The sequence below is a fragment of the Salmo trutta genome, chromosome 14, assembly GCF_901001165.1.
Source record: "Salmo trutta chromosome 14, fSalTru1.1, whole genome shotgun sequence".
Taxonomy (NCBI): Eukaryota; Metazoa; Chordata; class Actinopteri; order Salmoniformes; family Salmonidae; genus Salmo; species Salmo trutta.
Genome location: NC_042970.1, coordinates 16,666,756 through 16,693,251, shown reverse-complemented (window position 1 = coordinate 16,693,251; position 26,496 = coordinate 16,666,756). Strand labels below are relative to the sequence as shown.

The window sequence follows — 26,496 nt, the reverse complement described above, 5'->3', positions numbered from 1 at the left end:
TTCTAATGGTTATTTCCATCTCTGTCGCATGACACTGCTGCATGTCTGGTGCCCTTTTGACAATGGTCTTTACCTGCTAATCCAAATCAAATTTTATTTGTCAAAAGAATAATAAAAGAATAAGAAATAAAAGTAAGAAGTAATTAAAGAGCAGCAGTAACTGCGTTATGGAAGGAACATTCTCAGGTAGCCTCCTGCCTTGTACACATCGCTACGCTTACAATGGGAAGAAATAAGAGTTTATTAACATTTTAAAATAAATGTTCTGATCTGTTGCATCAGACTCATTGCTTTTTAACTTTTTTTTAATGTAGCCCTGGTATGACAGTCTGTTTGGAATAGGCTACTTCTTTCTCGACAATCTAAGCTTGATGCCCTCAATCTCACACAAAGGATCAATGAACCTACCAGGTACCACCACAAAGCCGTAAACACGGGCACCCTCATAGATATCATCCTAACCAACTTGCCCTCTAAATACACCTCTGCTGTTTTCAACCAAGATCTCAGCGATCACTGCCTCATTGCCTGCATCCGTAATGGGTCTGCGGTCAAACAACCACCCCTCATCACTGTCAAACGCTCCCTAAAACACTTCAGCGAGCAAGCCTTTCTAATCGACCTGGCCCGGGTATCCAGGAAGGATATTGACCTCATCCCCTCAGTAGAGGATGCCTGGTTATTCTTTAAAAGTGCCTTCCTCACCATCTTAAATAAGCATGCCCCATTCAAAAAATGTAGAACTAAGAACAGATATAGCCCTTGGTTCTCTCCAGACAAGACTGCCCTTGACCAGCACAAAAACATCCTGTGGCGTTCTGCATTAGCATCAAATAGCCCCCGTGATATGCAACTTTTCAGGGAAGTTAGGAACAAATATACACAGGCAGTTAGGAAAGCTAAGGCTAGCTTTTTCAAGCAGAAATTTGCATCCTGTAGCACAAACTCAAAAACAGTTCTGGGACACTGTAAAGTCCATGGAGAACAAGAGCACCTCCTCCCAGCTGCCCACTGCTCTGAGGCTAGGAAACACTGTTACCACCGATAAATCCACAATAATTGAGAATTTCAATAGGCATTTTTCTATGGCTGGCCATGCTTTCCACCTGGCTACCCCTACCCCGGTCAACAGCCCTGCGCTCCCCACAGCAACTCGCCCAAACCTCCCCCACTTCTCCTTCACCCAAATCCAGATAGCTGATGTTCTGAAAGAGCGGCAAAATCTGGACCCCTACAAATCAGCCGGGCTAGACAATCTGGACCCTCTCTTTCTAAAATTATCTGCCGAAATTGTTGCAACCCCTATTACTAGCCTGTTCAACCTCTCTTTCGTATCGTCTGAGATTCCGATAGATTGGAAAGCTGCCGCGGTCATCCCCTCTTCACAGGGGGTGACACTCTACACACAAACTGTCACAGACCTATACAGTTGCAGGTTTTCCTACTTACAAAGCATGTAGAGGTCTGTAATTTTTATCATAGGTACACTTCAACTGTGAGAGACGGAATCTAAAACAAAAATCCAGAGACTCACATTGTATGATTTTTAAGTAATTAATTTGCATTTTATTGCATGACATAAGTATTTGATACATCAGAAAAGCAGAACTTAATATTTGGTACAGAAACCTTTGTTTGCAATTACAGAGATCATACATTTCCTGTAGTTCTTGACCAGGTTTGCACACACTGCAGCAGGGATTTTGGCCCACTCCTCCATACAGACCTTCTCCAGATCCTTCAGGTTTCGGGGCTGTTGCTGGGCAATATGGACTTTCAGCTCCCTCCAAAGAATTTGTATTGGGTTCAGGTCTGGAGACTGGCTAGGCCACTCCAGGACCTTGAGATGCTTCTTTCGGAGCCACTCCTTAGTTGCCCTGGCTGTGTGTTTCAGGTCGTTGTCATGCTGGAAGACCCAGCCACGACCCATCTTCAATGCTCTTACTGAGGGAAGGAGGTTGTTGGCCAAGATCTCGTGATACATGGCCCCATCCATCCTCCCCTCAATACGGTGCAGTCGTCCTGTCCCCTTTGCAGAAAAGCATCCCCAAAGAATGATGTTTCCACCTCCCTGCTTCACGGTTGGGATGGTGTTCTTGGGGTTGTACTCATCCTTCTTCTTCCTCCAAACACGGCGAGTGGAGTTTAGACTAAAAATCTCTGTTTTTGTCTCATCAGACCACATGACCTTCTCCCATTCCTCCTCTGGATCATTAAGATGGTCATTGGCAAACTTCAGACGGGCCTGGACATGTGCTGGCTTGAGCAGGGGGACCTTGCATGCGCTGCAGGATTTTAATCCATGACGGCGTAGTGTGTTACTGTAACGCCCTGGTCATAGAGAGGGGTTTTTTGTTCTTTATTTTGGTTAGGCCAGGGTGTTACATTGGGTGGGCGTTCTATGTTCTTTTTCTAGGTTTTTGTATTTCTTTGTTTTGGGCCGTGTGTGGCTCCCAATCAGGCACAGCTGTAGTTCGTTGTTGTTGATTGGGAGTCACACATAAGGAGCATGTTTTTCCTTTGGGTTTTGTGGGTAATTGTTTCTGTTAGTGTTTGCACCTGACAGGACTGTTGGCTGTCAGTTTTCTTGTTTTTTGTATAGTGTTCACGTTGTTCTATTAAAACACTAATGATGAACACATCCTCCGCTTCGTATTGGTCCACCTTTTCTGACGATGACTTCTCTGTTTCATCTGACGACGAAGACAGGCGTTACAGAATTACCCACCAACAACGGACCAAGCAGCGGAGGAAGGAGAAGCGCCAGGAGAGGAGCGTTCAGGATTCGTGGACTTGGGAGGAAATCCTGGACGGGAAAGGACCATGGGCTCAAACTGGGGATTATCGCCGCCCGCAGTGGGAGATCGAGGCGGCGAGAGCTGAGAGGCGCTGGTACGAGGCAAGGGAGCGTGACAGACACGAGAGGCAGCCCCCCCAAAAATATTGGCGAGGGGGGCACACGGGGAGATTGGCGGAGTCAGGCGGTAGACCTGAGCCAACTCCCCGTGCTTACCGGAAGCAGCGTGGTACTGGTAAGACACCGTGTTTTGCTGTGGAGCGCACGGTGTCCCCAGTGTGCGTGCATAGCCCGGTGCGCTACATACCAGCCCCCCGCAAGTGCCATGCGAGTGCAGGCATCGAGCCAGGGCGGATGGTGCCAGCTCAGCGCGTCTGGTCTCCAGTGCGCCTCCTTGGTCCAGGTTATCCTGCGCCGGCGTTGCGTACTGTGTCTCCAGAGCGCTGGGAGGGTCCAGTTTGCCCAATGCCTGCTCTCCGCCCGTGCCGGGCCAAAGTGGGCATTCAGCCTGGAGTAAGCATGTTGAGCGTACATACCAGAACTCCAGTGCTCCCCCACAGCCCGGTTTATCCTGTGCCTCCTCGGTCCAGGCCTCCAGTGGGTCTCCCCATCCTGGTCCGTCCTGTGCCTCCTCCTAGGTCCAGGCCACCAGTGGGTCTCCCCAACCTGGTCCGTCCTGTGCCTCCTCCTAGGTCCAGGCCTCCAGTGGGTCTCCCCATCCTGGTCCGTCCTGTGCCTCCTCCTTGGACCAGGCCACCAGTGGGTCTCCCCATTCTGGTCCGTCCTGTGCCACCTCCCAGGACTAGGCCTCCAGTGGGTCTCGCCAGTCCGGAGCCGCCAGAGCTGCCCGCCAGTCCGGAGCCGCCAGAGCTGCCCGCCAGTCCGGAGCCGCCAGAGCCGCCCGCCAGTCAGGAGCCGCCAGAGCTGCCCGCCAGTCAAGGGCCGCCAGAGCCGCCCGCCTGTCCGGAGCCGCCAGAGCCGCCCGCCTGTCCGGAGCCACCAGAGCCGCCCGCCTGTCCGGAGCCGCTCGCCGGGCGCAACCAGGGTCGCCCGCCAGCCGGGCGCAGCCATCGCCGTCCGCCAGCCGGGCGCAACCATCACTGCCCGCCAGCCGGGGCGCAACCATCACCGCCCGCCAGCCGGGCGCAACCAGCGTTGCCCGCCAGCCGGGCGCAACCAGCGTTGCCCGCCAGCCGGGCGCAGCCATCACCGCCCGCCAGCCGGGCGCAGTCAGGGTCGCCCACCAGACCTTCGGCGGGGCCAGGTGCGCCACTTAAGAGGGCGACGCCAAGGGTGGAGCAGAGGCCACGTCCCGCACCTGAGCCGCCGCCGTAAGAAGGCCCACCCGGACCCTCCCCTTCAGTGTCAGGTTTTGCGGCCGGAGTCCGCACCTTGGGGGGGGGGGGTACTGTAACGCCCTGGCCATAGAGAGGGGTTTTTTGTTCTTTATTTTGGTTAGGCCAGGGTGTTACATTGGGTGGGCGTTCTATGTTCTTTTTCTAGGTTTTTTTGTATTTCTTTGTTTTGAGTCACACATAAGGATCATGTTTTTCCTTTGGGTTTTGTGGGTAATTGTTTCTGTTAGTGTTTGCACCTGACAGGACTGTTGGCTGTCAGTTTTCTTGTTTTTTGTATAGTGTTCACGTTGTTCTATTAAAACACTAATGATGAACACATCCTCCGCTGCGTATTGGTCCATCTTTTCTGACGATGACTTCTCTGTTTCATCTGACGACGAAGACAGCCGTTACAGTTACTAATGGTTTTCTTTGAGTCTGTGGTCCCAGCTCTCTTCAGGTCATTGACCAGGTCCTGCCGTGTAGTTCTGGGCTGATCCCTAACCTTCCTCATGATCATTGATGCCCCACGAGGTGAGATCTTGCATGGAGCCCCAGACCGAGGGTGATTGACCGTCATCTTGAACTTCTTCCATTTTCTAATAATTGCGCCAACAGTTGTTGCCTTCTCACCAAGCTGCTTGCCTATTGTCCTGTAGCCCATCCCAGCCTTGTGCAGGTCTACAATTTTATCCCTGATGTCCTTACACAGCTCTCTGGTCTTGGCCATTGTGGAGAGGTTGGAGTCTGTTTGATTGAGTGTGTGGACAGGTGTCTTTTATACAGGTAACGAGTTCAAACAGATGCAGTTAATACAGGTAATGAGTGGAGAACAGGAGGGCTTCTTAAAGAAAAACTAACAGGTCTGTGAGAGCTGGAATTCTTACTGGTTGGTAGGTGATCAAATACTTATGTCATGCAATAAAATGCAAATTAATTACTTAAAAATCATACAATGTGATTTTCTGGATTTTTGTTTTAGATTCCGTCTCTCATAGTTGAAGTGTACCTATGATAAAAATTACAGACCACTACATGCTTTGTAAGTAGGAAAACCTGCAAAATCAGCAAAATTGTTGGCTGAGGAAATGTAAATGTGGACAGTTAGTCTAACATCTTCAACATCACAATTCGTTAAGAAGTATCAAATCAAATTGTATTAGTCACATGCGCCGAATACAACATGTGTAGATCTTACAGTGAAATGCTTACTTACAAGCCCCTAACCAACAGTGCAGCTTAAAAAAAAAATACGGAAAAGAATAAGAGATAAAAGTAACAAGTAATTAAAGAGCAGCTAAAAAAAATAACAATATATACAGGGGGGTGCCTGTACAGAGTCAATGTGAGGGGGCACCAGCCAGTTGAGGAAATATGTACATGTAGGTAGAGTTATCAAAGTGACCATGCATAGATGACAACAGAGAGTGGGAGTGGTGTGGAGAGGGGAGGGAGGGAGGGCGGGGGGAAATGCAAATAGTCTGGGTAGCCATTTGACTAGTTGTTCAGGAGTCTTATGGCTTGGGAGTAGAGGCTGTTTAGAAGCCTCTTGGACCTAGACTTGGCACCCCGGTACCACTTGCCATGCGGTAGCAGAGAGAACAGTCTATGACTAGGGTGGCTGGAGTCTTTCACAATGTTTAGGGCCTTCATCTGACACTGCCTGGTATAGAGGTCCTGGATGGCAGGAAGCTTGGCCCTAGTGATCTACTGGGCCGTTCGCACTACCCTCTGTAGTGCCTTGCGGTCGGAGGCCGAGCAGTTGCCATTCCAGGCAGTGATGCAACCAGTCAGGATGCTCTCGATGGTGCAGCTGTAGAACCTTTTGAGGATCTGAGGACCCATGCCAAATATTTTAGTCTCCTGAGGGGGAATAGGTTTTGTCGTGCCCGCTTCACGACTGTCTTGGTGTGCTTGGACCATGTTCGTTTGTTGGTGATGTGGACACCAAGGAACTTGAAGCTCTCAACCTGCTCCACTGCAGCCCCGTCGATGAGAATGGGGGCGTGCTTGGTCCTCTTTTCCTGTAGTCCACAATCATCTCCTTGTCTTGATCACGTTGAGGGAGAGGTTGTTGTCTTGGCACCACACAGCCAGGTCTCTGACATCCTCCCTATAGGCTGTCTCGTTGTTGTCGGTGATCAGGCCTACCACTGTTGTGTCATCGGCAAACTTAATGATGGTGTTGGAGTTGTGCCTGGCCGTGCAGTCATGAGTGAACAGTGAGTACACGAGGGGGCTGAGCACGCACCCCCGAGGGGCCCCTGTGTTGAGGATCAGCGTGGCGGATGTGTTGTTACCTACCCTTACCACCTGGGGATGGCCCGTCAGGAAGTCCAGGATCCAGTTGCAGAGGGAGGTGTTTAGTCCCTGGGTCCTTAGCTTAGTGATGAGCTTTGAGGGCACTATGGTGTTGAACACTGAACTGTAGTCAATGAATAGCATTCTCACGTAGGTGTTCCTTTTGTCCAGGTGTGAAAGGGCAGTGTGGAGTGCAATAGAGATTGCATCATCTGTGGATCTGTTGGGGCGGTATGCAAATTGGAGTGGGTCTAGGGTTTCTGGGATGATGGTGTTGATGTGAGCCATGACCAACCTTTCAAAGCACTATATGGCTACAGACGTGAGTGCTACGGGTCGGTAGTCATTTAGGCAGGTTGCCTTAGTGTTCTTGGGTACAGGCACTATGGTGGTCTGCTTAAAACATGTTGGTTTTACAGACTCGGACAGGGAGAGGTTAAAAATGTCAGTGAAGACACTTGCCAGTTGGTCAGTGCATGCTCGCAGTACACGTTCTGGTAATCCGTCTGGCCCTGCGGCCTTGTAAATATTTACCTGTTTACTCACATCGGCTGCGGAGAGTGTAATCACACAGTCTTCCGGTACAGCTGGTGCTCTCATGCATGTTTCAGTGTTATTGTCACGTCCTGGCCAGTATAAGGGTTAATTGGTATTGTAGTTTGGTCAGGACGTGGCAGAGGGTATTTGTTTTATGGTATTCGGGGTGGTGTGTTTGTTGTAGGGGATTTGATTTGTGTATTCCGGGGTTTTTGGGCACTGTTCCTTGTTATGTATGTCTATGATTGATCTAGCTGTTGTATGTCTGTGTGGTTAATTGGGGTTGGGACTCTCAATTGAAGGCAGGTGTTGTCCATTTGCCTTTGATTGAGAATCCCATATATTAGGGTCTGTTTGTATGTGTCTTTTGTGGGAGATTGTTTTTGCACTGCGTTTGTGAGCCTGCAAAACTGTTTCGTGTCGTGAGTATCATTTATTGTTTTGTTGGTCAAGTGGATGCTTTACTCTTGTTTTTTGTCAGTAATAAAACATGAGTGTCCACAATCCCGCTGCATTTTGGTCCTCCTTTCCTCAACACGACGAAGACTGTGACAGTTATTTGCCTCGAAGCAAGCATAGAAGTAGTTTAGCCTGTCTGGTACGCTCGTGTCACTGGGCAGCTCTCGGCTGTGCTTCCCTTTGAAGTCTGTAATGGTTTGCAAGCCCTGCCACATCCCACTAGTGTCAGAGCCCATGTAGTATGACTCGATCTTAGTCCTGTATTGATGTTTTGCCTTTTTGATGGTTCGTCGGAGGGCATAGCATGATTTCTTATAAGCTTCCGGGTTAAGTCCAGCTCCTTGAAAGCGGCAGCTCTAACCTTTAGCTCAGTGCGGATGTTGCCAGAAATCCATGGCTTCTAGTTGGGATATGTATGTACGGTCAATGTGGGGACAACGTCCTCGATGCACTTATTGATGAAGCCAATGACACATGTGGTGTACTCCTCAATGCCATTGGAGGAATCCTGGAACATATTTCAGTCTGTGCTAGCAAAACAGTCCTGTAGCTTAGCATCTGCTTCATCTGACCACTTTTTTATTGATCTAGTCACTGGTGCTTCCCGCTTTAGTTTTTGCTTGTAAACAGGAATCAGGAGGATAGAATTATGGTCAGATTTGCCAAATGGAGGGCGAGAGAGAGCTTTGTATGCGTCTCTGTGTGGTCCAGAGTTCTTTTCCCTCTGGTTGCACAATTAACGTGCTGATAGAAATTTGGTAAAACTGATTTAAGTTTCCCTGCATTAAAGTCCCCGGCAATTAGGAGTGCCGCCTCTGTGTGAGCTTTTTCTTGTTTGCTTATGGCGGAATACAGCTCATTCAATGCTATCTTAGTCCCAACCTCTGACTGAGGTGGTATGTAAACAGCTACGAAAAACACAGATGAGAACTCTCTCGGTAGGTAGTGTGGTCTACAGCTTATTATGGTATACTCAACCTCAGGCGAGCAATAGCTCAAGACTTCCTTAGATATAGTGCACCTTATAGTATACTGCATATTGTTGCATCCCCTAATTGCATGTTCTGTTAATATGAATTACCATCATCTAAATGTGATTTCTGTCATTCTGAGCACCGTGGGTGAACGCCATAATCAGCTTACACACCCAACGCATATGGTTCAGTAAGTTTATCAAATGTCCAGTAAATTAAAATGCTGCCGGTCAAATGTCCGGTAAATTAAAATGCTGCCGGTCAAATGTCCGGTAAATTAAAATGCTGCCGGTCAAATGTCCGGCAAATTCAAATGCTGCCGGTCAAATGTCCGGCAAATTCAAATGCTGCCGGTCAAATGTCCAGTAAATTAAAATGCTGTCGGTCAAATGTCCAGTAAATTAAATTGCTGTCGGTCAAATGTCCGGTAAATTAAAATGCTGCCGGTGAAATGTCAGGCGCCACATTTTCCTAACGGAAACCCTGACGTGCATACATACAGACACACTTTTTTTCACTTTGTCTCTGTCTCTGTGTCTCTCTCACACACACACAGTTCTGCCAGGGAATGCCACACAAGTGTGTCAGTGTCAGCACTAACACTGACCACTTAAAGGGGAAACATGGGAAGACCCCATGAGTTTCCCTCTTTAAACTATCAGACTGCTGCTTCACAAGGGTGTGTGTGTGTGTGGGGGGGGGGGGGGGGGGGGCAGAGCTAAGCAAGACTCAGATTCACTAATCTCTTGAACAAGGATCACTTAAAGGGGCAATCTGCAGTTGCTCCATTCATTTTTGGACTTATAAATGAATGAATGATATGTACCCATTAATTCATGAAGAATGTAACTTAGAAATGAATGATATGTACCCATTGATTCATGAAGAATATAACTTATAAATGGCTCATGAGCTTAGTTCAACTGTCGCACCCCACCAGAACCCAAAATATAAGCTTGTTTTACTACAATGTTGGTCAATAAAGTAAATGTAAACCAACACTATATAGTGTTAAAACATGGTTAAAGCTATATGTTGATATCATGGATAGTCAGTCGTTGCATCCATAGCTCTGTCCATTCATCTGAGAGTGGTTACATTTCTCCTGCCCCGTCCTTCAGCTTTTAACTTAAACAGAGGCGGGGAGCCGCCGGGTTTTTGTTATTGTTTCAACTGCTGATTGCCGCTTTAAAGCTGAAGTGTTCAGGAGTTGAGGTGATGTATAGATATGATTATCTGCACAGCACCGAACACATTCTGTCTGTCAGGCTCTGTGGAGTACTGAGGCAGGCATTGAGCCCAGTCCTCTCTCCATACTGTGTGTGTGCCGGTCTATTTCTGTCTAGTGGAGTGTCTCACCTTGTAATTACACTATTAGTCTGCTGCTACCGGTCTTGACATAGTTATGTGGTTCCTCTGCTGCCCCTAAACAGAGAACAACCTCCCTCCGAGCAGGGAATCTCCCTGGGAATATGTCCTCCTCCACAACCACAGTTAAAACACATGGTGACTATCAAACGGCTATGCTGACTGGCCTACACATACAACACCAGTGTCATTGTGGTGAAGAGTGTGTGTGTGTGTGTGTGTGTGTGTGTGTGACGAGTCAGTCTTACCGCGTAGAGCTCGTTCAGAACCTTCATCAGATCCTCCTGAAGCTGGACACCAACCTCCTTACTCTGCAGAGACAGAGACACAGAAAAGATGTCCATCCTCTGTAATGATAGACATAACCTCATCATTAACAAGATAAATCCACCTAAAATCCATCCAGCCCCTCACTGTCATCCATCTTTCAATCCATCCATCCATCAAATCAAATTGTATTTGTCACATGCGCCAAATACAACAGCTATAGATAGACCTTACCGTGAAATTCTTACATACAAGCCCTTAACCAACAACGCAGTTCAAGAAATAGAGTTAAGAAAATGTTTACTAAATAAACTAAAGTCAAAAATAAAATAAAATAAAAAGTAACACAATAAAATAACAATAATGAGGCTATATACAGGGGTATGTGCAGGGGTACAGGTTAGGTTAAGTTGTACATGTAAGTGTAACGTCTGCTTGCAGCTCACACTCTCAGACATGTAGATCCCCTGAACGCTGCTCACTTTCCAGCTCACACTCTCAGACATGTAGATCCCCTGAACGCTGCTCACTTTCTAGCTCACACTCTCAGACATGTAGATCCCCTGAACGCTGCTTACTTTCTAGCTCACACTCTCAGACATGTAGATCCCCTGAACGCTGCTCACTTTCCAGCTCACACTCTCAGACATGTAGATCCCCTGAACGCTGCTTACTTTCCAGCTCACACTCTCAGACACGTAGATCCCCTGAACGCTGCTCACTTTCCAGCTCACACTCTCAGACACATAGATCCCCTGAACGCTGCTCACTCTCCAGATCCCAATCACCTGAATTCTGATCACCTGTTCACACACCTGTATGTCATTATCACACACTATTTAGTTCAGTTCTTTGCACCCCATCATTGTGTCATGATGTGTCAGTTTCTGGGTGTAGATCGTGGCTTCCCCCTCTCTCACGCTCTCCTACACACAGGTTCTGTTATCTCAGATTGTAAATTCCTGGCGGAGATGCTCTTCCCCTTTTCATGCATAGAGAGAGATACCACAAGAGTGAACAAAGTATTTCATGTGGCCGAACTCCTAAATCCTTAAAATGGGAAAATGAACCTAGATGTCCACTTGTGAGAATGTGGGAAGGGTCAGTGTACACTTAAGGGTCAGTTATGTTGAGTGTGTTTCATTTGGTGACCTCAGAGGACAGGAAACACACATAACTATATCTCTGAATGTGTACATTTCTCAATTATGGGGTTTGCATCTAATTAATGTATAAAATGAATGAGTAAAGATGAAACTATTTGTGAAATGATGTAATGTGATGTTAAACATTTAATGTGAGAGCATTGTATTCCCTTTAAAGTTTAACTAAGTCATTGGCCCGCCCCCGTGAGCACAGACATGATCTGGCATCATGGAACAGACCTTTCCTATTGTTACGAATAAAACCCCCTCCTGAGGAAATCCTCTTCAGGCTAAGCAAACCCACAGTGTGAGCTGTGATTGTGAATAGTTATTGAATTCCTAACCAGACCACGTGGAGCATTGGCTACACGGCTGAAAATGGTTAAACTCTGAGACTATCTATCCCTACAGAATAAAATAATAAGTGTTCATTCAGTATTGTTGTAATTGTCATTATTACAAATAAATAAATAAAAAAATTATTTAAAGAAAAATTCTTTGTCCAGTTCGAGGTGAGTAATCGCTGTTCTGATGTCCAGAAGCTCTTTTCTGTCATAAGAGACGGTAGCAGAAACATTATGTACAAAATAAGTTAAACAATCCCCCCCAAAAAATAACAAAACGGTTGGTTAGGAGACGGTAAAACGGCAGCCTCCGGCGCCATCCATCCATCCATCCAATCCACTCTTTCCTCTATACATCCATCAGGACCATGTTATCTGGGGTGAGGGCTGTCAGGAGGGCTGTCAGATCAGATACATGATGATGTGTGTGTGTTTGTTACCTGATGGATTTGGGGTTTGAAACCTAGGCTACATTATAAATCATGTGACGGAGGGGGAATACAGTTGGGGGGAGAGGTTTTGTAGAGAGGAGAATGAATACAGGAGGATAGGAGAGAGGGACGAGAGGAGGACTACAGGAGGGGATGGAGAGAGGGAAGAAAGGAGGAATACAGGAGGGGATGGAGAGAGGGAAGAGAGGAGAAGAAATAGAGGAGGGGATGGATAAGGGAAGAGAGGTGAATGAATAGAGGAGTTAAAGAGAAGGAAGAGAGGAGGGTAGATGAGGGTGGTAGCTCCACACCATCATAAGCACAGACTGCAGGTGACAAATGATTCTACAGAGAGAAAGCTCCATACCAGACTCCATACTTCAGTCGTGGGCTATTCTGGGAAACTGACTGAAGGAAATGCTCTTTCTGCTCTCCTCTATCTGTGTTGGATGGAAAACTTCTGGGCTTTCCAGGTGAGACTTCTAACTCTAGGCCTTCACTCCTGATTGGGAAATTGCAGCCGTGGGCGGTGTGTGTGTGTGTGTGTGTGTGTGTGTGTGTGTGTGTGTGTGCACAGACAAGAGGTGAGGGGTGGGGGGGTTGAGGGGCATCTCAGAACACACAACTCTTCGGTCCTTATCACGGATGGGCTATTGCAGCAGACGACCACACCGGGTTCCACTCCTATCACCTATATACAACCAAACTTTAGTCAATCAAAAAGCAATCTGCCACGCCAGAACACGCCCATCCATCAGACACAAGACATGACCTCTGACCCTCTAGTATCCTTCTACGCAGTCTGTCTTCCACCTTGGAGAAATTGGTATGGAGAAACTGGTATGGAGAAACTGGTATGGAGAAACTGGTATGCCAATTTGTTGTTTATGACTTATGGTTGATGCACTGTCGATATAGTTAACCTAATCACATCTTTTTATTTGTGTTTTATATTGTATGACAACATATTTGATGTTTCTGCATATGTACCGAGATGTTGAAATAAACCTAAGCCTAACGTGAAAATACCTATGGAGAGAGGAAGATATCATACAATAGAGGTTTTCTACAGCTGTTTCACACCTCACCTCACCACACCACACCTCACCACACCTCATCTCACCACACCTCACCACACCACACCTCACCACACCTCATCTCACCACACCACACCTCACCACGCCTCACCACACCTCACCACGCCTCACCACACCTCACCTCGCCTCACATCACCACATCTCACCTCACCACACCTCACCACGCCTCACCACACCTCACCACACCACACCTCACCACGCCTCGCCTCACCTCACCACATCTCACCTCATCACACCTCACCTCACCACACCTCGCCTCACCACATCTCACCTCACCACACCTCACCACGCCTCACCACACCTCACCACACCTCACCTCACCACACCTCACCACGCCTCACCACACCTCACCACATCTCACCTCACCACACCTCACCACACCTCGCCTCACCTCACCACATCTCACCACATCTCACCTCACCACACCACACCTCACCACACCTCACCACGCCTCGCCTCGCCTCACCACATCTCACCTCACCACACCTCATCACACCTCACCTCACCACAGCTCAGCTCACCTCACCACACCTCACCTTCACCACACCTCAGCTCACCTCACCACACCACACCTCAACTCACCACAACTCACCTCACCACACCTCATCTCACCACGCCTCACCTCACCATGCCTCACCACACCTCATCTCACCACACCTCACCACACCTCGCCTCACCACACCTCACCTCACCACACCTCATCTCACCACACCTCACCACACCTCACCACACCTCACCTCAGCTCTTCTCCCCACACCTCATCTCGCCTCACCTCACCACACCTCACCCCACCACACCTCACCACACCACACCTCACCTCACCACACCTCAACTCACCACACCTCACATCACCACACCTCACCACACCTCACCACCCCTCACAACACCTCACAACACCTCACCACACCACACCTCACCACACCTCAGCTCACCTCCCCACACCTCATCTCGCCTCAGCCACCACACCTCGCTTCACCCACACCTCACCTCAACTCACCACACCATACCTCATCTCACCACACCTCACCTCACCACACCACTCTCACCACACCTCCCCACACCTCATCTCGCCTCAGCCACCACACCTCGCTTCACCCACCACACCACACCACACCTCACCACACCTCACCTCACCACACCTCACCACACCACACCTCACCACACCACACCTCACCACACCACACCTCACCACACCTCACCACACCTCACCACACCTCACCTCACCTCACCACACCTCACCACACCTCACCACACCTCCCCACACCTCACCACACTTCACCTCACCACACTTCACCACACCTCACCTCACCTCACCACACCTCACCACACCTCACCTCACCACACCTCACCACACCTCACCACACCTCACCACATCTCACCTCACCACACCTCACCACACCTCACCACACCTCACCACAGGTCCATTTGGACCATTTGGAACATTCCCCCTCATTAGTGCACTAAATATTCTCCTCTCTCTCTCTCTCTCTCTCTCTCTCTCTCCCTCTCTGTATCTGTCTCTCTCTCTCTCTCCCTCTCCCTCTCCCTCTCTCTCTCTCTCTGTCTCTGTCTCTCTCCCTCTCTCTCTCTCTCCCTCTCTGTCTCGCTCTCTCTCTCTGTTTTCTCTCTATATATCTGTCTCCCTCTCTCTCTGTCACACTCTCTCTCTCTGTCTCTGCCTCTCTCCCTCTCTGTTTTCTATCTCCCTCTCGCTCTCTGTCTCGCGCTCTCTCTCTGTATCTGTCTCCCTATCTCTCTCTCTGTCTCTCTCTCTCCCTCCCTGTTTTCTCTCTCCCTCTCTCTGTCTCGCTCTCTCTCTCTGAATGGAACACAGATGTGCAGCCTCCTCGGACAACATCACACACACTGAGCAGCACATCACATCATTCTGCACTACTTACCACAGCCCCACTGTGTGTGTGCACGTGACTGTGTGTGTGTGTGTGTGCTCGTGTGTGAGCAAGTATGAGTGTGTGTATGAGTGCTTTAGACTTGTAGCCTCTGGCTCATGCCACTGACTGGAAATGTTTTAATTGAACTAATTATCTAGTTAATTAGCCATTGTAGTTTTGCTGATGAACACACCATTCTGTGTGTGTGGAGTTCAAACCGAAGCTATCATCAGATTGATAATTAATGTCTTGACGAGACAGTCCAGATTGACTCACTCCTGTCCTCTCAGTCAAACCCAGAGATGCTGAACCGAACCCTGACCATGACAGAGATGCTGAACCGAAACGCCTGACCATGACAGAGATGCTGAACCGACCCCTGACCATGACAGAGATGCTGAACCGACCCCTGACCATGACAGAGATGCTGAACCGACCCCTGACCATGACAGAGATGCTGAACCGACACCCCTGACCATGACAGAAATGCTGAACCGACCCCTGACCATGACAGAGATGCTGAACCGACACCCCTGACCATGACAGAGATGCTGAACCGACACCCCTGACCATGACAGAGATGCTGAACCGACCCCTGACCATGACAGAGATGCTGAACCGACCCCTGACCATAACAGAGATGCTGAACCGACACCCCTGACCATGACAGAGATGCTGAACCGACCCCTGACCATGACAGAGATGCTGAACCGACCCCTGACCATGACAGAGATGCTGAACCGACACCCCTGACCATGACAGAGATGCTGAACCGACCCCTGACCATGACAGAGATGCTGAACCGACACCCCCAGACCATGACAGAGATGCTGAACCGACACCCCTGACCATGACGGAGATGCTGAACCGACACCCCTGACCATGACGGAGATGCTGAACCGACCCCTGACCATGACAGAGATGCTGAACTGACACCCCTGACCATGACAGAGATGCTGAACCGACCCCTGACCATGACAGAGATGCTGAACCGACCCCTGACCATGACAGAGATGCTGAACCGACCCCTGACCATGACAGAGATGCTGAACCGACACCCCTGACCATGACAGAAATGCTGAACCGACCCCTGACCATGACAGAGAAGCTGAACCGACACCCCTGACCATGACAGAGATGCTGAACCGACACCCCTGACCATGACAGAGATGCTGAACCGACCCCTGACCATGACAGAGATGCTGAACCGACCCCTGACCATAACAGAGATGCTGAACCGACACCCCTGACCATGACAGAGATGCTGAACCGACCCCTGACCATGACAGAGATGCTGAACCGACCCCTGACCATGACAGAGATGCTGAACCGACACCCCTGACCATGACAGAGATGCTGAACCGACCCCTGACCATGACAGAGATGCTGAACCGACACCCCTGACCATGACGGAGATGCTGAACCGACACCCCTGACCATGACGGAGATGCTGAACCGACACCCCTGACCATGACGGAGATGCTGAACCGACCCCTGACCATGACAGAGATGCTGAACTGACACCCCTGACCATGACAGAGATGCTGAACCGACCCCTGACCATGACAGAGATGCTGAACCGACACCCCTGACCATGACAGAGATGCTGAACCGACACCCCTGACCATGACAAAGATGCTGAACCGACACCCCTGACCATGACAGAGATGCTGAACCGACCCCTGACCATGACAGAGATGCTGAACCGACCCCTGACCATGACAGAGATGCTGAACCGACCCCTGACCATGACAGAGATGCTGAACCGACCCCTGACCATGACAGAGATCATACAACCATAGAGAACAGTTACAATTAACAGTAGAGGGTCAGAATAAACTGGAATCTCTTGAGTAAGGTTGCAAAATTCTGGTATCTTTCCCAAATGACCAAGATTTTCCAGAGAACCCGGTTGGAAGATCCCTGGAATCAGCAGGTGAATAATCCTCCAGACAGGATTTCTGGAAAACCTGGGAATTTGGGGAAAGTTCCTGAAATATTGAATCCCTACTTGAGTCATCTCTTTCTCTCTGGAGTTATCTAGCTCTCTAGGGCCGTGTTCCAAATGGCACCCTATTCCCTATGTAGTGTGCTACTTCTGATAGGCCCTGGTCTGAAGTAGTGCACTACATAGGGGCATGGTGCTATTTGGGATAGAACTAGCTATCTCTCTTACAGAAGAAAGGTTGGAGATTAGTAATCCCATAGGTTTATCTGTACTGAGACATTCAGAAACACTCCCTCACACACACCGGCAGAGAGGTGAAAGGTGGGAAGAGTTTGGAGGGATGTTTGGATAAGAGTGGCCTTGAGACCTCAACTGTCATATCAACATCCCAAATACAGGGCTAATGGGGAGGGGGAGGCAGGGAGGCAGGGAGGCAGAGACAGTGCTGATATAGCAGTAAGTGGAACCCATGAGGCAGTGGCCTAGACCGTTAAGCCACGTTAGACCACAGGTGTGTTGTGGTATGTGTGGCTGTGGTGTGTGTTGTGGTATGTGTGGCTGTCCTGTGTGTTGTGGTATGTGTGGCTGTGGTGTGTGTTGTGGTATGTGTGGCTGTGGTGTGTGTTGTGTTATGTGTGGCTGTGGTGTGTGTTGTGGTATGTGTGGCTGTGGTGTGGTGTGTGTTGTGGTATGTGTGGCTGTGGTGTGTGTTGTGGTATGTGTGGCTGTGGTGTGTGTTGTGGTATGTGTGGCTGTGGTGTGTGTTGTGGTATGTGTGGCTGTGGTGTGTGTTGTGGTATGTGTGGCTGTGGTGTGTGTTCATGTTATGTGTGGCTGTGGTGTGTTTTCATGTTATGTGTGGCTGTGGTGTGTGTTGTGTTATGTGTGGCTGTGGCTGTGGTGTGTGTTGTGTTATGTGTGGCTGTGGTGTGTGTTGTGTGTTATGTTATGTGTGGCTGTGGTGTGTGTTGTGTGTTATGTTATGTGTGGCTGTGGTGTGTGTTGTGTTATGTGTGGCTGTGGTGTGTGTTGTGGTATGTGTGGCTGTGGTGTGTGTTGTGGTATGTGTGGCTGTGGTGTGTGTTGTGGTATGTGTGGCTGTGGTGTGTGTTGTGGTATGTGTGGCTGTGGTGTGTGTTGTGGTATGTGTGGCTGTGGTGTGTGTTGTGGTATGTGTGGCTGTGGTGTGTGTTGTGGTATGTGTGGCTGTGGTGTGTGTTGTGGTATGTGTGGCTGTGGTGTGTGTTGTGGTATGTGTGGCTGTGGTGTGTGTTGTGGTATGTGTGGCTGTGGTGTGTGTTGTGGTATGCATATATGTTTGATGTGCATGTGCACTCCCGTGTGTGTTACCTTTTTGAAGAGTCGTCCGGAGTCCTCGCTGACCTGGGCGAAGCGCGGTATGATGTTGTTGAGGTAGAGGTCAGACAGGGTAGCGTGGTCTCGACTCTCCCTCTTCACCTGACTCAACAACAGGTTCCAACAGTTAACTGGAGACAGAACACTCTGCTCCTTCCTACACACACAGGGGGAGAGAGACAGACAGACAGACAGACAGACAGACAGACACCACGAACACTATATTACATCAGTACTCAGTGTTCAGCACCTGTTAAGCAGGGCATAATGCATCAAAAGTCCCTCCTCTCAGCAAAACAACCAAAGTTAGAAGTAAGGAACAAACAGTAAAATGTTGAAACAAGAGCGAGCCAGAGAGATGAAGAGGGAGAGAGAGACACTTTATTGAAATATGACTGACGGCTCATGTACTCTAGATAGCGGTAAATTGCCGCGGGCCACTTAGGCCTCCCAGAGTGACTGGCTTGTGGCCGTGCTAGCAGCATATAGCAGCATATAGCAGCATGTTTGATTGTGCGTCAAGAATAAAGCACAGGAAGTTTGTATGAAGGTCTGGTTATTAAATGGGTAAACAGTTTAATCCATTATCCATTTCATGAATGTATTCACAGGTATATAGTAACATGCTCTAAAACACTCTGTAAATATTTCCATAACTCTATTTTCTTAAAACTGCATTGTTGGTAAAGGGCTTCTAAGTAAGCATTTCACTGTAACGTTGTATTCGGCACATGTGACAAATGACATTTGATTTGACTGGAGGCTGTGGGGAGTCACTGTGCCTGGAGGCTGTGGGCTGTGGGGAGTCACTGTGCCTGGAGGCTGTGGGGAGTCACTGTGCCTGGAGGCTGTGGGGAGTCACTGTGCCTGGAGGCTGTGGGGAGTCACTGTGCCTGGGGGCTGTGGGCTGTGGGGAGTCACTGTGCCTGGGGGCTGTGGGCTGTGGGGAGTCACTGTGCCTGGAGGCTGTGGGCTGTGGGGAGTCACTGTGCCTGGAGGCTGTGGGGAGTCACTGTGCCTGGAGGCTGTGGGGAGTCACTGTGCCTGGAGGCTGTGGGCTGTGGGGAGTCACTGTGCCTGGAGGCTGTGGGCTGTGGGGAGTCACTGTGCCTGGAGGCTGTGGGGAGTCATAGTTTAGGTGGTGGTTAGCTGTGAAACGGAGAGAGAGATTATACTCCTTAAACCAGAACTGAACATATCATTCCGCTACAAGTCCATGGTGCTCCGCTACAAGTCCATGGTGCTCCGCTACAAGACCATGGTGCTTGCCTACGGAGCTGTGAGGGGAACGGCACCTCCGTACCTTCAGGCTCTGATCAGGCCCTACACCCAAACAAGGGCACTGCGTTCATCCACCTCTGGCCTGCACGCCTCCCTACCTCTGAGGAAGCACAGTTCCCGCTCAGCCCAGTCAAAACTGTTCGCTGCTCTGGCACCCCAATGGTGGAACAAGCTCCCTCACGACGCCAGGACAGCGGAGCGTCTGCTAAATGACTTAAATGTAAATGTATATATCAGAACTCAAAACATGACTTGGACAATCACTGTCTGTCTGTCTGTCTGTCTGTCTGTCTGTCTGTCTGTCTGTCTGTCTGTCTGTCTGTCTGTCTGTCTGTCTGTCTGCCTGCCTGCCTGCCTGCCTGCCTGCCTGCCTGCCTGCCTGCCTGCCTGCCTGCCTGCCTGCCTGCCTGTCTGTCTGTCTGCCTGCCTGCCTGCCTGTCCGTCTGTCTTCCCACCTGGTTACACAACCTTGTGTGTTTCCTCTATTGACGTACCATGTGACATCCTTCACCCTCTACCCTGACGGAACCATCATCACCTCTGACCCTAACACATCACATGTTCACCCACACGCCTGGATGCTTCCTCTAGTTAAAGTCTTCCTGCAGCATTAGAGACATGGAGGGGGCAGGAGGAGAGGACTGAAGCAAGATGAGGTCCAGTTCTCCTCCACATTCAGCTCCTTTAGTGTTGTTGCCTCTGTGCCACAGATACACAGAAACACACAGGGCAGCTGTCTCCACGGAATCACCACACACACACACACACACACACACAAAAACGGAAAATATGTGAGATTCCAGCGTGGCACCAGAGCTGAGCTGCAGCAGATTCAGTGGAGCTGTTAGAGACCCAGATGTTAGAGGGGGGGAAGAGAGAGGGGGGGAAGAGAGAAAGCGAGAGATTTTTTATGTTTATTTATTTTCCCTTTTGTACTTTAACTATTTGCACATCGTTACAACACTGTGTAAGTTGCTCTGGATAAGAGCGTCTGCTAAATACGTAAATGTAAAATAAGAGCTGATCGTGGACTACAGGAAAAGGCAGTCCAAACAGGCCTCCATTAACATCGACGGGGCTGTAGTGGAGCTGATCGTGGACTACAGGAAAAGGCAGTCCAAACAGGCCTCCATTAACATCGACGGGGCTGTAGTGGAGCTGATCGTGGACTACAGGAAAAGGCAGTCCAAACAGGCCTCCATTAACATCGACGGGGCTGTAGTGGAGCTGATCGTGGACTACAGGAAAAGGCAGTCCAAACAGGCCTCCATTAACATCAACGGGGCTGTAGTGGAGCTGATCGTGGACTACAGGAAAAGGCAGTCCAAACAGGCCTCCATTAACATCGACGGGGCTGTAGTGGAGCTGATCGTGGACTACAGGAAAAGGCAGTCCAAACAGGCCTCCATTAACATCGACGGGGCTTTAGTGGAGCTGATCGTGGACTACAGGAAAAGGCAGTCCAAACAGGCCCCCATTAACATCGACGGGGCTGTAGTGGAGCTGATCGTGGACTACAGGAAAAGGCAGTCCAAACAGGCCCCCATTAACATCGACGGGGCTGTAGTGGAGCTGATCGTGGACTACAGGAAAAGGCAGTCCAAACAGGCCCCCATTAACATCGACAGGGCTGTAGTGGAGCTGATCGTGGACTACAGGAAAAGGCAGTCCAAACAGGCCCCCATTAACATCGACGGGCTGTAGTGGAGCTGATCGTGGACTACAGGAAAAGGCAGTCCAAACAGGCCCCCATTAACATCGACGGGGCTGTAGTGGAGCTGATCGTGGACTACAGGAAAAGGCAGTCCAAACAGGCCCCCATTAACATCGACGGGGCTGTAGTGGAGCTGATCGTGGACTACAGGAAAAGGCAGTCCAAACAGGCCCCCATTAACATCGACGGGGCTGTAGTGGAGCTGATCGTGGACTACAGGAAAAGGCAGTCCAAACAGGCCCCCATTAACATCGACGGGGCTGTAGTGGAGCTGATCGTGGACTACAGGAAAAGGCAGTCCAAACAGGCCCCCATTAACATCGACGGGGCTGTAGTGGAGCTGATCGTGGACTACAGGAAAAGGCAGTCCAAACAGGCCTCCATTAACATCGACGGGGCTGTAGTGGAGCTGATCGTGGACTACAGGAAAAGGCAGTCCAAACAGGCCCCCATTAACATCGACGGGGCTGTAGTGGAGATGATCGTGGACTACAGGAAAAGGCAGTCCAAACAGGCCCCCATTAACATCGACGGGGCTGTGGTGGAGCTGATCGTGGACTACAGGAAAAGGCAGTCCAAACAGGCCCCCATTAACATCGACGGGGCTGTGGTGGAGCTGATCGTGGACTACAGGAAAAGGCAGTCCAAACAGGCCCCCATTAACATCGACGGGGCTGTGGTGGAGCTGATCGTGGATTACAGGAAAAGGCAGTCCAAACAGGCCCCCATTAACATCGACGGGGCTGTGGTGGAGCTGATCGTGGACTACAGGAAAAGGCAGTCCAAACAGGCCCCCATTAACATCGACGGGGCTGTAGTGGAGCTGATCGTGGACTACAGGAAAAGGCAGTCCAAACAGGCCTCCATTAACATCGACGGGGCTGTAGTGGAGCTGATCGTGGACTACAGGAAAAGGCAGTCCAAACAGGCCTCCATTAACATCGACAGGGCTGTAGTGGAGCGGGTCGAGAGTTTCAAGTTCCTTGGTGTCCACATCACCAATAAACTATCATGGTCCAAACACACCAAGACAGTTGTGAAGAGAGCACGACAACACCTTTTCCCCTTCAGGAGACTGAAAAAGATTTGGTCCCCAGATCCTCAAAGATTTCTACAGCTGCACCATTGAGAGCATCCTGACCGGTTGCATGAGACTGTAAGACACTATAGAGGGTAGTGCGTACGGCCCAGTACATCACTGGGGCCAAGCTTCCTGACATCCAGGACCTATATACCAGGCGGTATCAGAGGAAGGCCCTAAAAATTGTCAAAGACTCCAGTCACCCTAGTCATAGACTGTTCTCTCTGCTACCACACGGCAAGAGGTACCGGAGCGCCAAGTCTAGGTCCAAGAGGCTCCTTAACAGCTTCTACGCCCAAGCCATAACACCCCATTGAAACCCTGCATGCAGAGTTCTGTAAGATTCTCCTACATGTCCAGAGGAAAACTACAAACAATGCATGCAGGGCAGAATTAGGCCAATATCCACTAATAATAAAAACTAAAAAAAGAGCAATTAAGTTTAAGGAAACATCTAAAATACAGTGACCCCCTCTCATATCATTACCAAGCCCTGCAATGCCAAGAGCTGAGCAAAGAAAATAGTCCCCTCATCCAGCTGGTCCTGGGGCTGAGTTCACAAACCTGTTCTATTAACACACTGAAGCCTCAGGACCCTCATCCAGCAGGTCCTGGGGCTGAGTTCACAAACCTGTTCTACTAACACACTGAAGCCTCAGGACCCTCATCCAGCTGGTCCTGGGGCTGAGTTCACAAACCTGTTGTACTAACACACTGAAGCCTCAGGACCCTCATCCAGCTGGTCCTGGGGCTGAGTTCACAAACCTGTTCTACTAACACACTGAAGCCTCAGGACACAGTCAAAACAAAACTACATTACTTATTGGGAAACACAAGAACAAAGCAAAATGCAGTGCTATCTGGCCCTAAATCGACAGTACACCATGGCTAACTATTTGACCATGGTTACTGATCAAAACCTTAGAAAAACCTTGACAAAGTACAGGCTCAGTGAGCACAGCCTTGCCATTGAGAAGGGTAGACACAGGAAAACCTGTCTCCCTGTAGAGGAAAGGCTGTGCAACCACTGCACCACAGCAGAACCTGAGACAGAGCTGTATTTCCTGACAAAATGTCCAAAATATAAAACAATTAGTGTCATTTCCCCAAATTTGAAACCCTTATTTCAAAGACCTCTCTGATGAGAGTAGGCTACCCGTCCTGTTGGGGGAGGACGCAGAGAGCTGTGGGTTGGCAGCGCACTACATTGCTGCCTGCCATAAGTTGAGGGACAGTGTCTGACAGACCAATCAACCTGTTCATGTACTCTTTTTTATTTTAATTTGATTTATTTCACCTTTATTTAACCAGGTAGGCTGGTTGAGAACAAGTTCTCATTTACAACTGCAACCTGGACAAGATAAAGCAAAGCAGTTCGACACATATAACAACACAGAGTTACACATGGAGTAAAACAAACTTACAGTCAATAATACAGTACAAAAATAAGTCTACATACAATGTGAGCAAATGAGGTGAGATAAGGGAGGTAAAGGCAATAAATAGGCCATGGTGGCAAAGTAAATACAATATAGCATGTAAAACACTAGAATGATAGATGTGCAGAAGATGAATGTGCAAGTAGAGATACTGGGGTGCAAAGGAGCAAGATAAATAAATAAATACAGTATGGGGATGAGGTAGGTAGATATAGATGGGCTGTTTACAGATGCGCTATGTACAGGTGCAGTGATCTGTGAGCTGCTCTGACAGCTGTTGCTTAAAGCTAGTGAGGGAGATATGAGTCTCCAGCTTCAGAGATTTTTGCAGTTCGTTTGAGTCATTGGCAGCAGAGAACTGGAAGGAGAGGCGGCCAAAGGAGGAATTGGCTTTGGGGGTGACCAGTGAGATATACGTGCTGAAGCGAGTGCTACGAGTGGGTGCTGCTATGGTGACCAGTGAGCTGAGATAAGGCAGGGCTTTACCTAGCAGAGACTTGTAGATAACCTGTAGCCAGTGGGTTTGGCGACGAGTATGAAGCGAGGGCCAACCAACGAGAGCGTACAGGGCGCAATGGTGGGTAATGTATGGGGCTTTGGTGACAAAACGGATGGCACTGTGATAGACTGCATCCAGTTTGTTGAGTAGAGTGTTGGAGGCTATTTTATAGATGACATCACCGAAGTCGAGGATCGGTAGGATGGTCAGTTTTACGAGGGTATGTATGGCAGCATGAGTGAAGGATGCTTTGTTGCGATATAGGAAGCCGATTCCAGATTTAATTTTGGATTGGAGATGCTTAATGTGAGTCTGGAAGGATGAAAGTTTACAGTCTAACCAGACACCCAGGTATTTGTAGTTGTCCACATATTCTAAGTCAGAGCCATCCAGAGTAGTGACGCTGGACTGGCGAGCAGGTGCGGGCAGTGATCGATTGAATAGCATGCATTTAGTTTTACTTGCGTTTAAGAGCAGTTGGAGGTCACGGAAGGATGGCATTGAAGCTCGTCTGGAGGTTACTTAACACAGTGTCCAAAGAAGGGCCAGAAGTATACAGAATGGTGTCGTCTGCGTAGAGGTGGATCAGAGAATCACCAGCAGCAAGAGCGACATCATTGATGTATACAGAGAAGAGAGTCGGCCCAAGAATTGAACCCTGTGGCACACCCATAGAGACTGCCAGAGGTCCGGACAACAGGCCCTCCGATTTGACACACTGAACTCTATCAGAGAAGTAGTTGGTAAACCAGGCGAGGCAATCATTTGAGAAACCAAGGCTGTCGAGTCTGCCAATAAGAATGTGGTGATTGACAGAGTCGAAAGCCTTAGCAAGGTCGATGAATACGGCTGCACAGTAATGTCTCTTATCGATGGCGGTTATGATGTCGTTTAAGACCTTGAGCATGGCTGAGGTGCACCCATGACCAGCTCTGAAACCAGATTGCATAGCGGAGGAGTTACGGTGGGATTCGAAATGGTCGGTAATCTGTTAATTTGGCTTTCGAAGACCTTAGAAAGACAGGGTAGGATGGATATAGGTCTGTAGCAGTTTCGGTCTAGAATGTCTCCCCCTTTGAAGAGGGGGATGACCGCAGCAGCTTTCCAATCTATGGGAATGTCAGACGATACGAAAGAGAGGTTGAACAGGCTAGTAATAGGGGTTGCAACAATTTCGGCAGATAATTTTAGAAAGAGAGGGTCCAGATTGTCTAGCCCGGCTGATTTGTATTGGTCCAGATTTTGCAGCTCTTTCAGAACATCAGCTATCTGGATTTGGGTGAAGGAGAAATGGTGGGGGCTTTGGCGGGTTGCTGTGGAGGGTGCCGGGCAGTTGACCGGGATAGGGGTAGCCAGGTGGAAAGCATGGCCAGCCGTAGAGAATGCTTATTGAAATTCTCAATTATAGTGGATTTATCGGTGGTAACAGTTTCCTAGCCTCAGAGCAGTGGGCAGCTGGGAGGAGGTGCTCTTATTCTCCATGGACTTTACAGTGTCCCAGAACTTTTTTGAGTTAGTACTACAGGATGCAAATTTCTGTTTGAAAAAGCTAGCCTTAGCTTTCCTAAATGCCTGTGTATATTTGTTCCTAACTTCCCTGAAAACTTGCATATCACGGGGGCTATTCGATGCTAATGCAGAACGCCACACCTGCTGGTCAAGGGCAGTCTTGTCTGGAGTGAACCAAGGACAGTATCTGTTCCTAGTTCTACATTTTTTGAGTGGGGCATGCTAATTTAAGATGGTGAGGAAGGCACTTTTAAAGAATAGCCAGGCATCCTCTACTGACGGGATGAGGTCAACGTCATTCCAGGATACCCCGGCCAGGTCGATTAGAAAGGCCTGCTCGCAGAAGTGTTTTAGGGAGCGTTTGACAGTGATGAGGTGTGGTCGTTTGGTCGCAGACCCATTACAGATGCAGGCAATGAGGCAGTGGTCGCTGAGATCTTGATTGAAAACAGCAGAGGTGTATTTGGAGGGCGAGTTAGTTAGGATGACATCTATGAGGGTGCCCGTGTTTACGGATTTGGGGTTGTACCTGGTAGGTTCATTGATCCTTTGTGTGAGATTGAGAGCATCAAGCTTAGATTGTAGGATGGCCGGGGTATTAAGCATGTCCCAGTTTAGGTCACCTAGTAGCACAAGCTCAGAAGATAGATGGGGGGCAATCAATTCACATATGGTATCGAGGGCACAGCTGGGGGCAGAGGGAGGTCTATAGCAAGCGGC

General features: G+C 49.2%; 1 protein-coding gene across 1 annotated transcript in view; it reads right to left on the bottom strand.

Moving 5' to 3' along the window:
• The window catches only part of LOC115207185 (SLIT-ROBO Rho GTPase-activating protein 2-like), a 179,904-nt gene that overhangs the window by 50,227 nt on the left and 103,181 nt on the right, over positions 1–26,496 (bottom strand). The window contains exons 4-5 of the mRNA XM_029774166.1: positions 18,248–18,410; positions 10,022–10,084 (exon numbers count right to left, since the gene is read on the bottom strand). Of these exons, the coding sequence (XP_029630026.1) occupies positions 10,022–10,084; positions 18,248–18,410 (226 nt within the window). The remainder of the gene's footprint in view (positions 1–10,021; positions 10,085–18,247; positions 18,411–26,496) is intronic.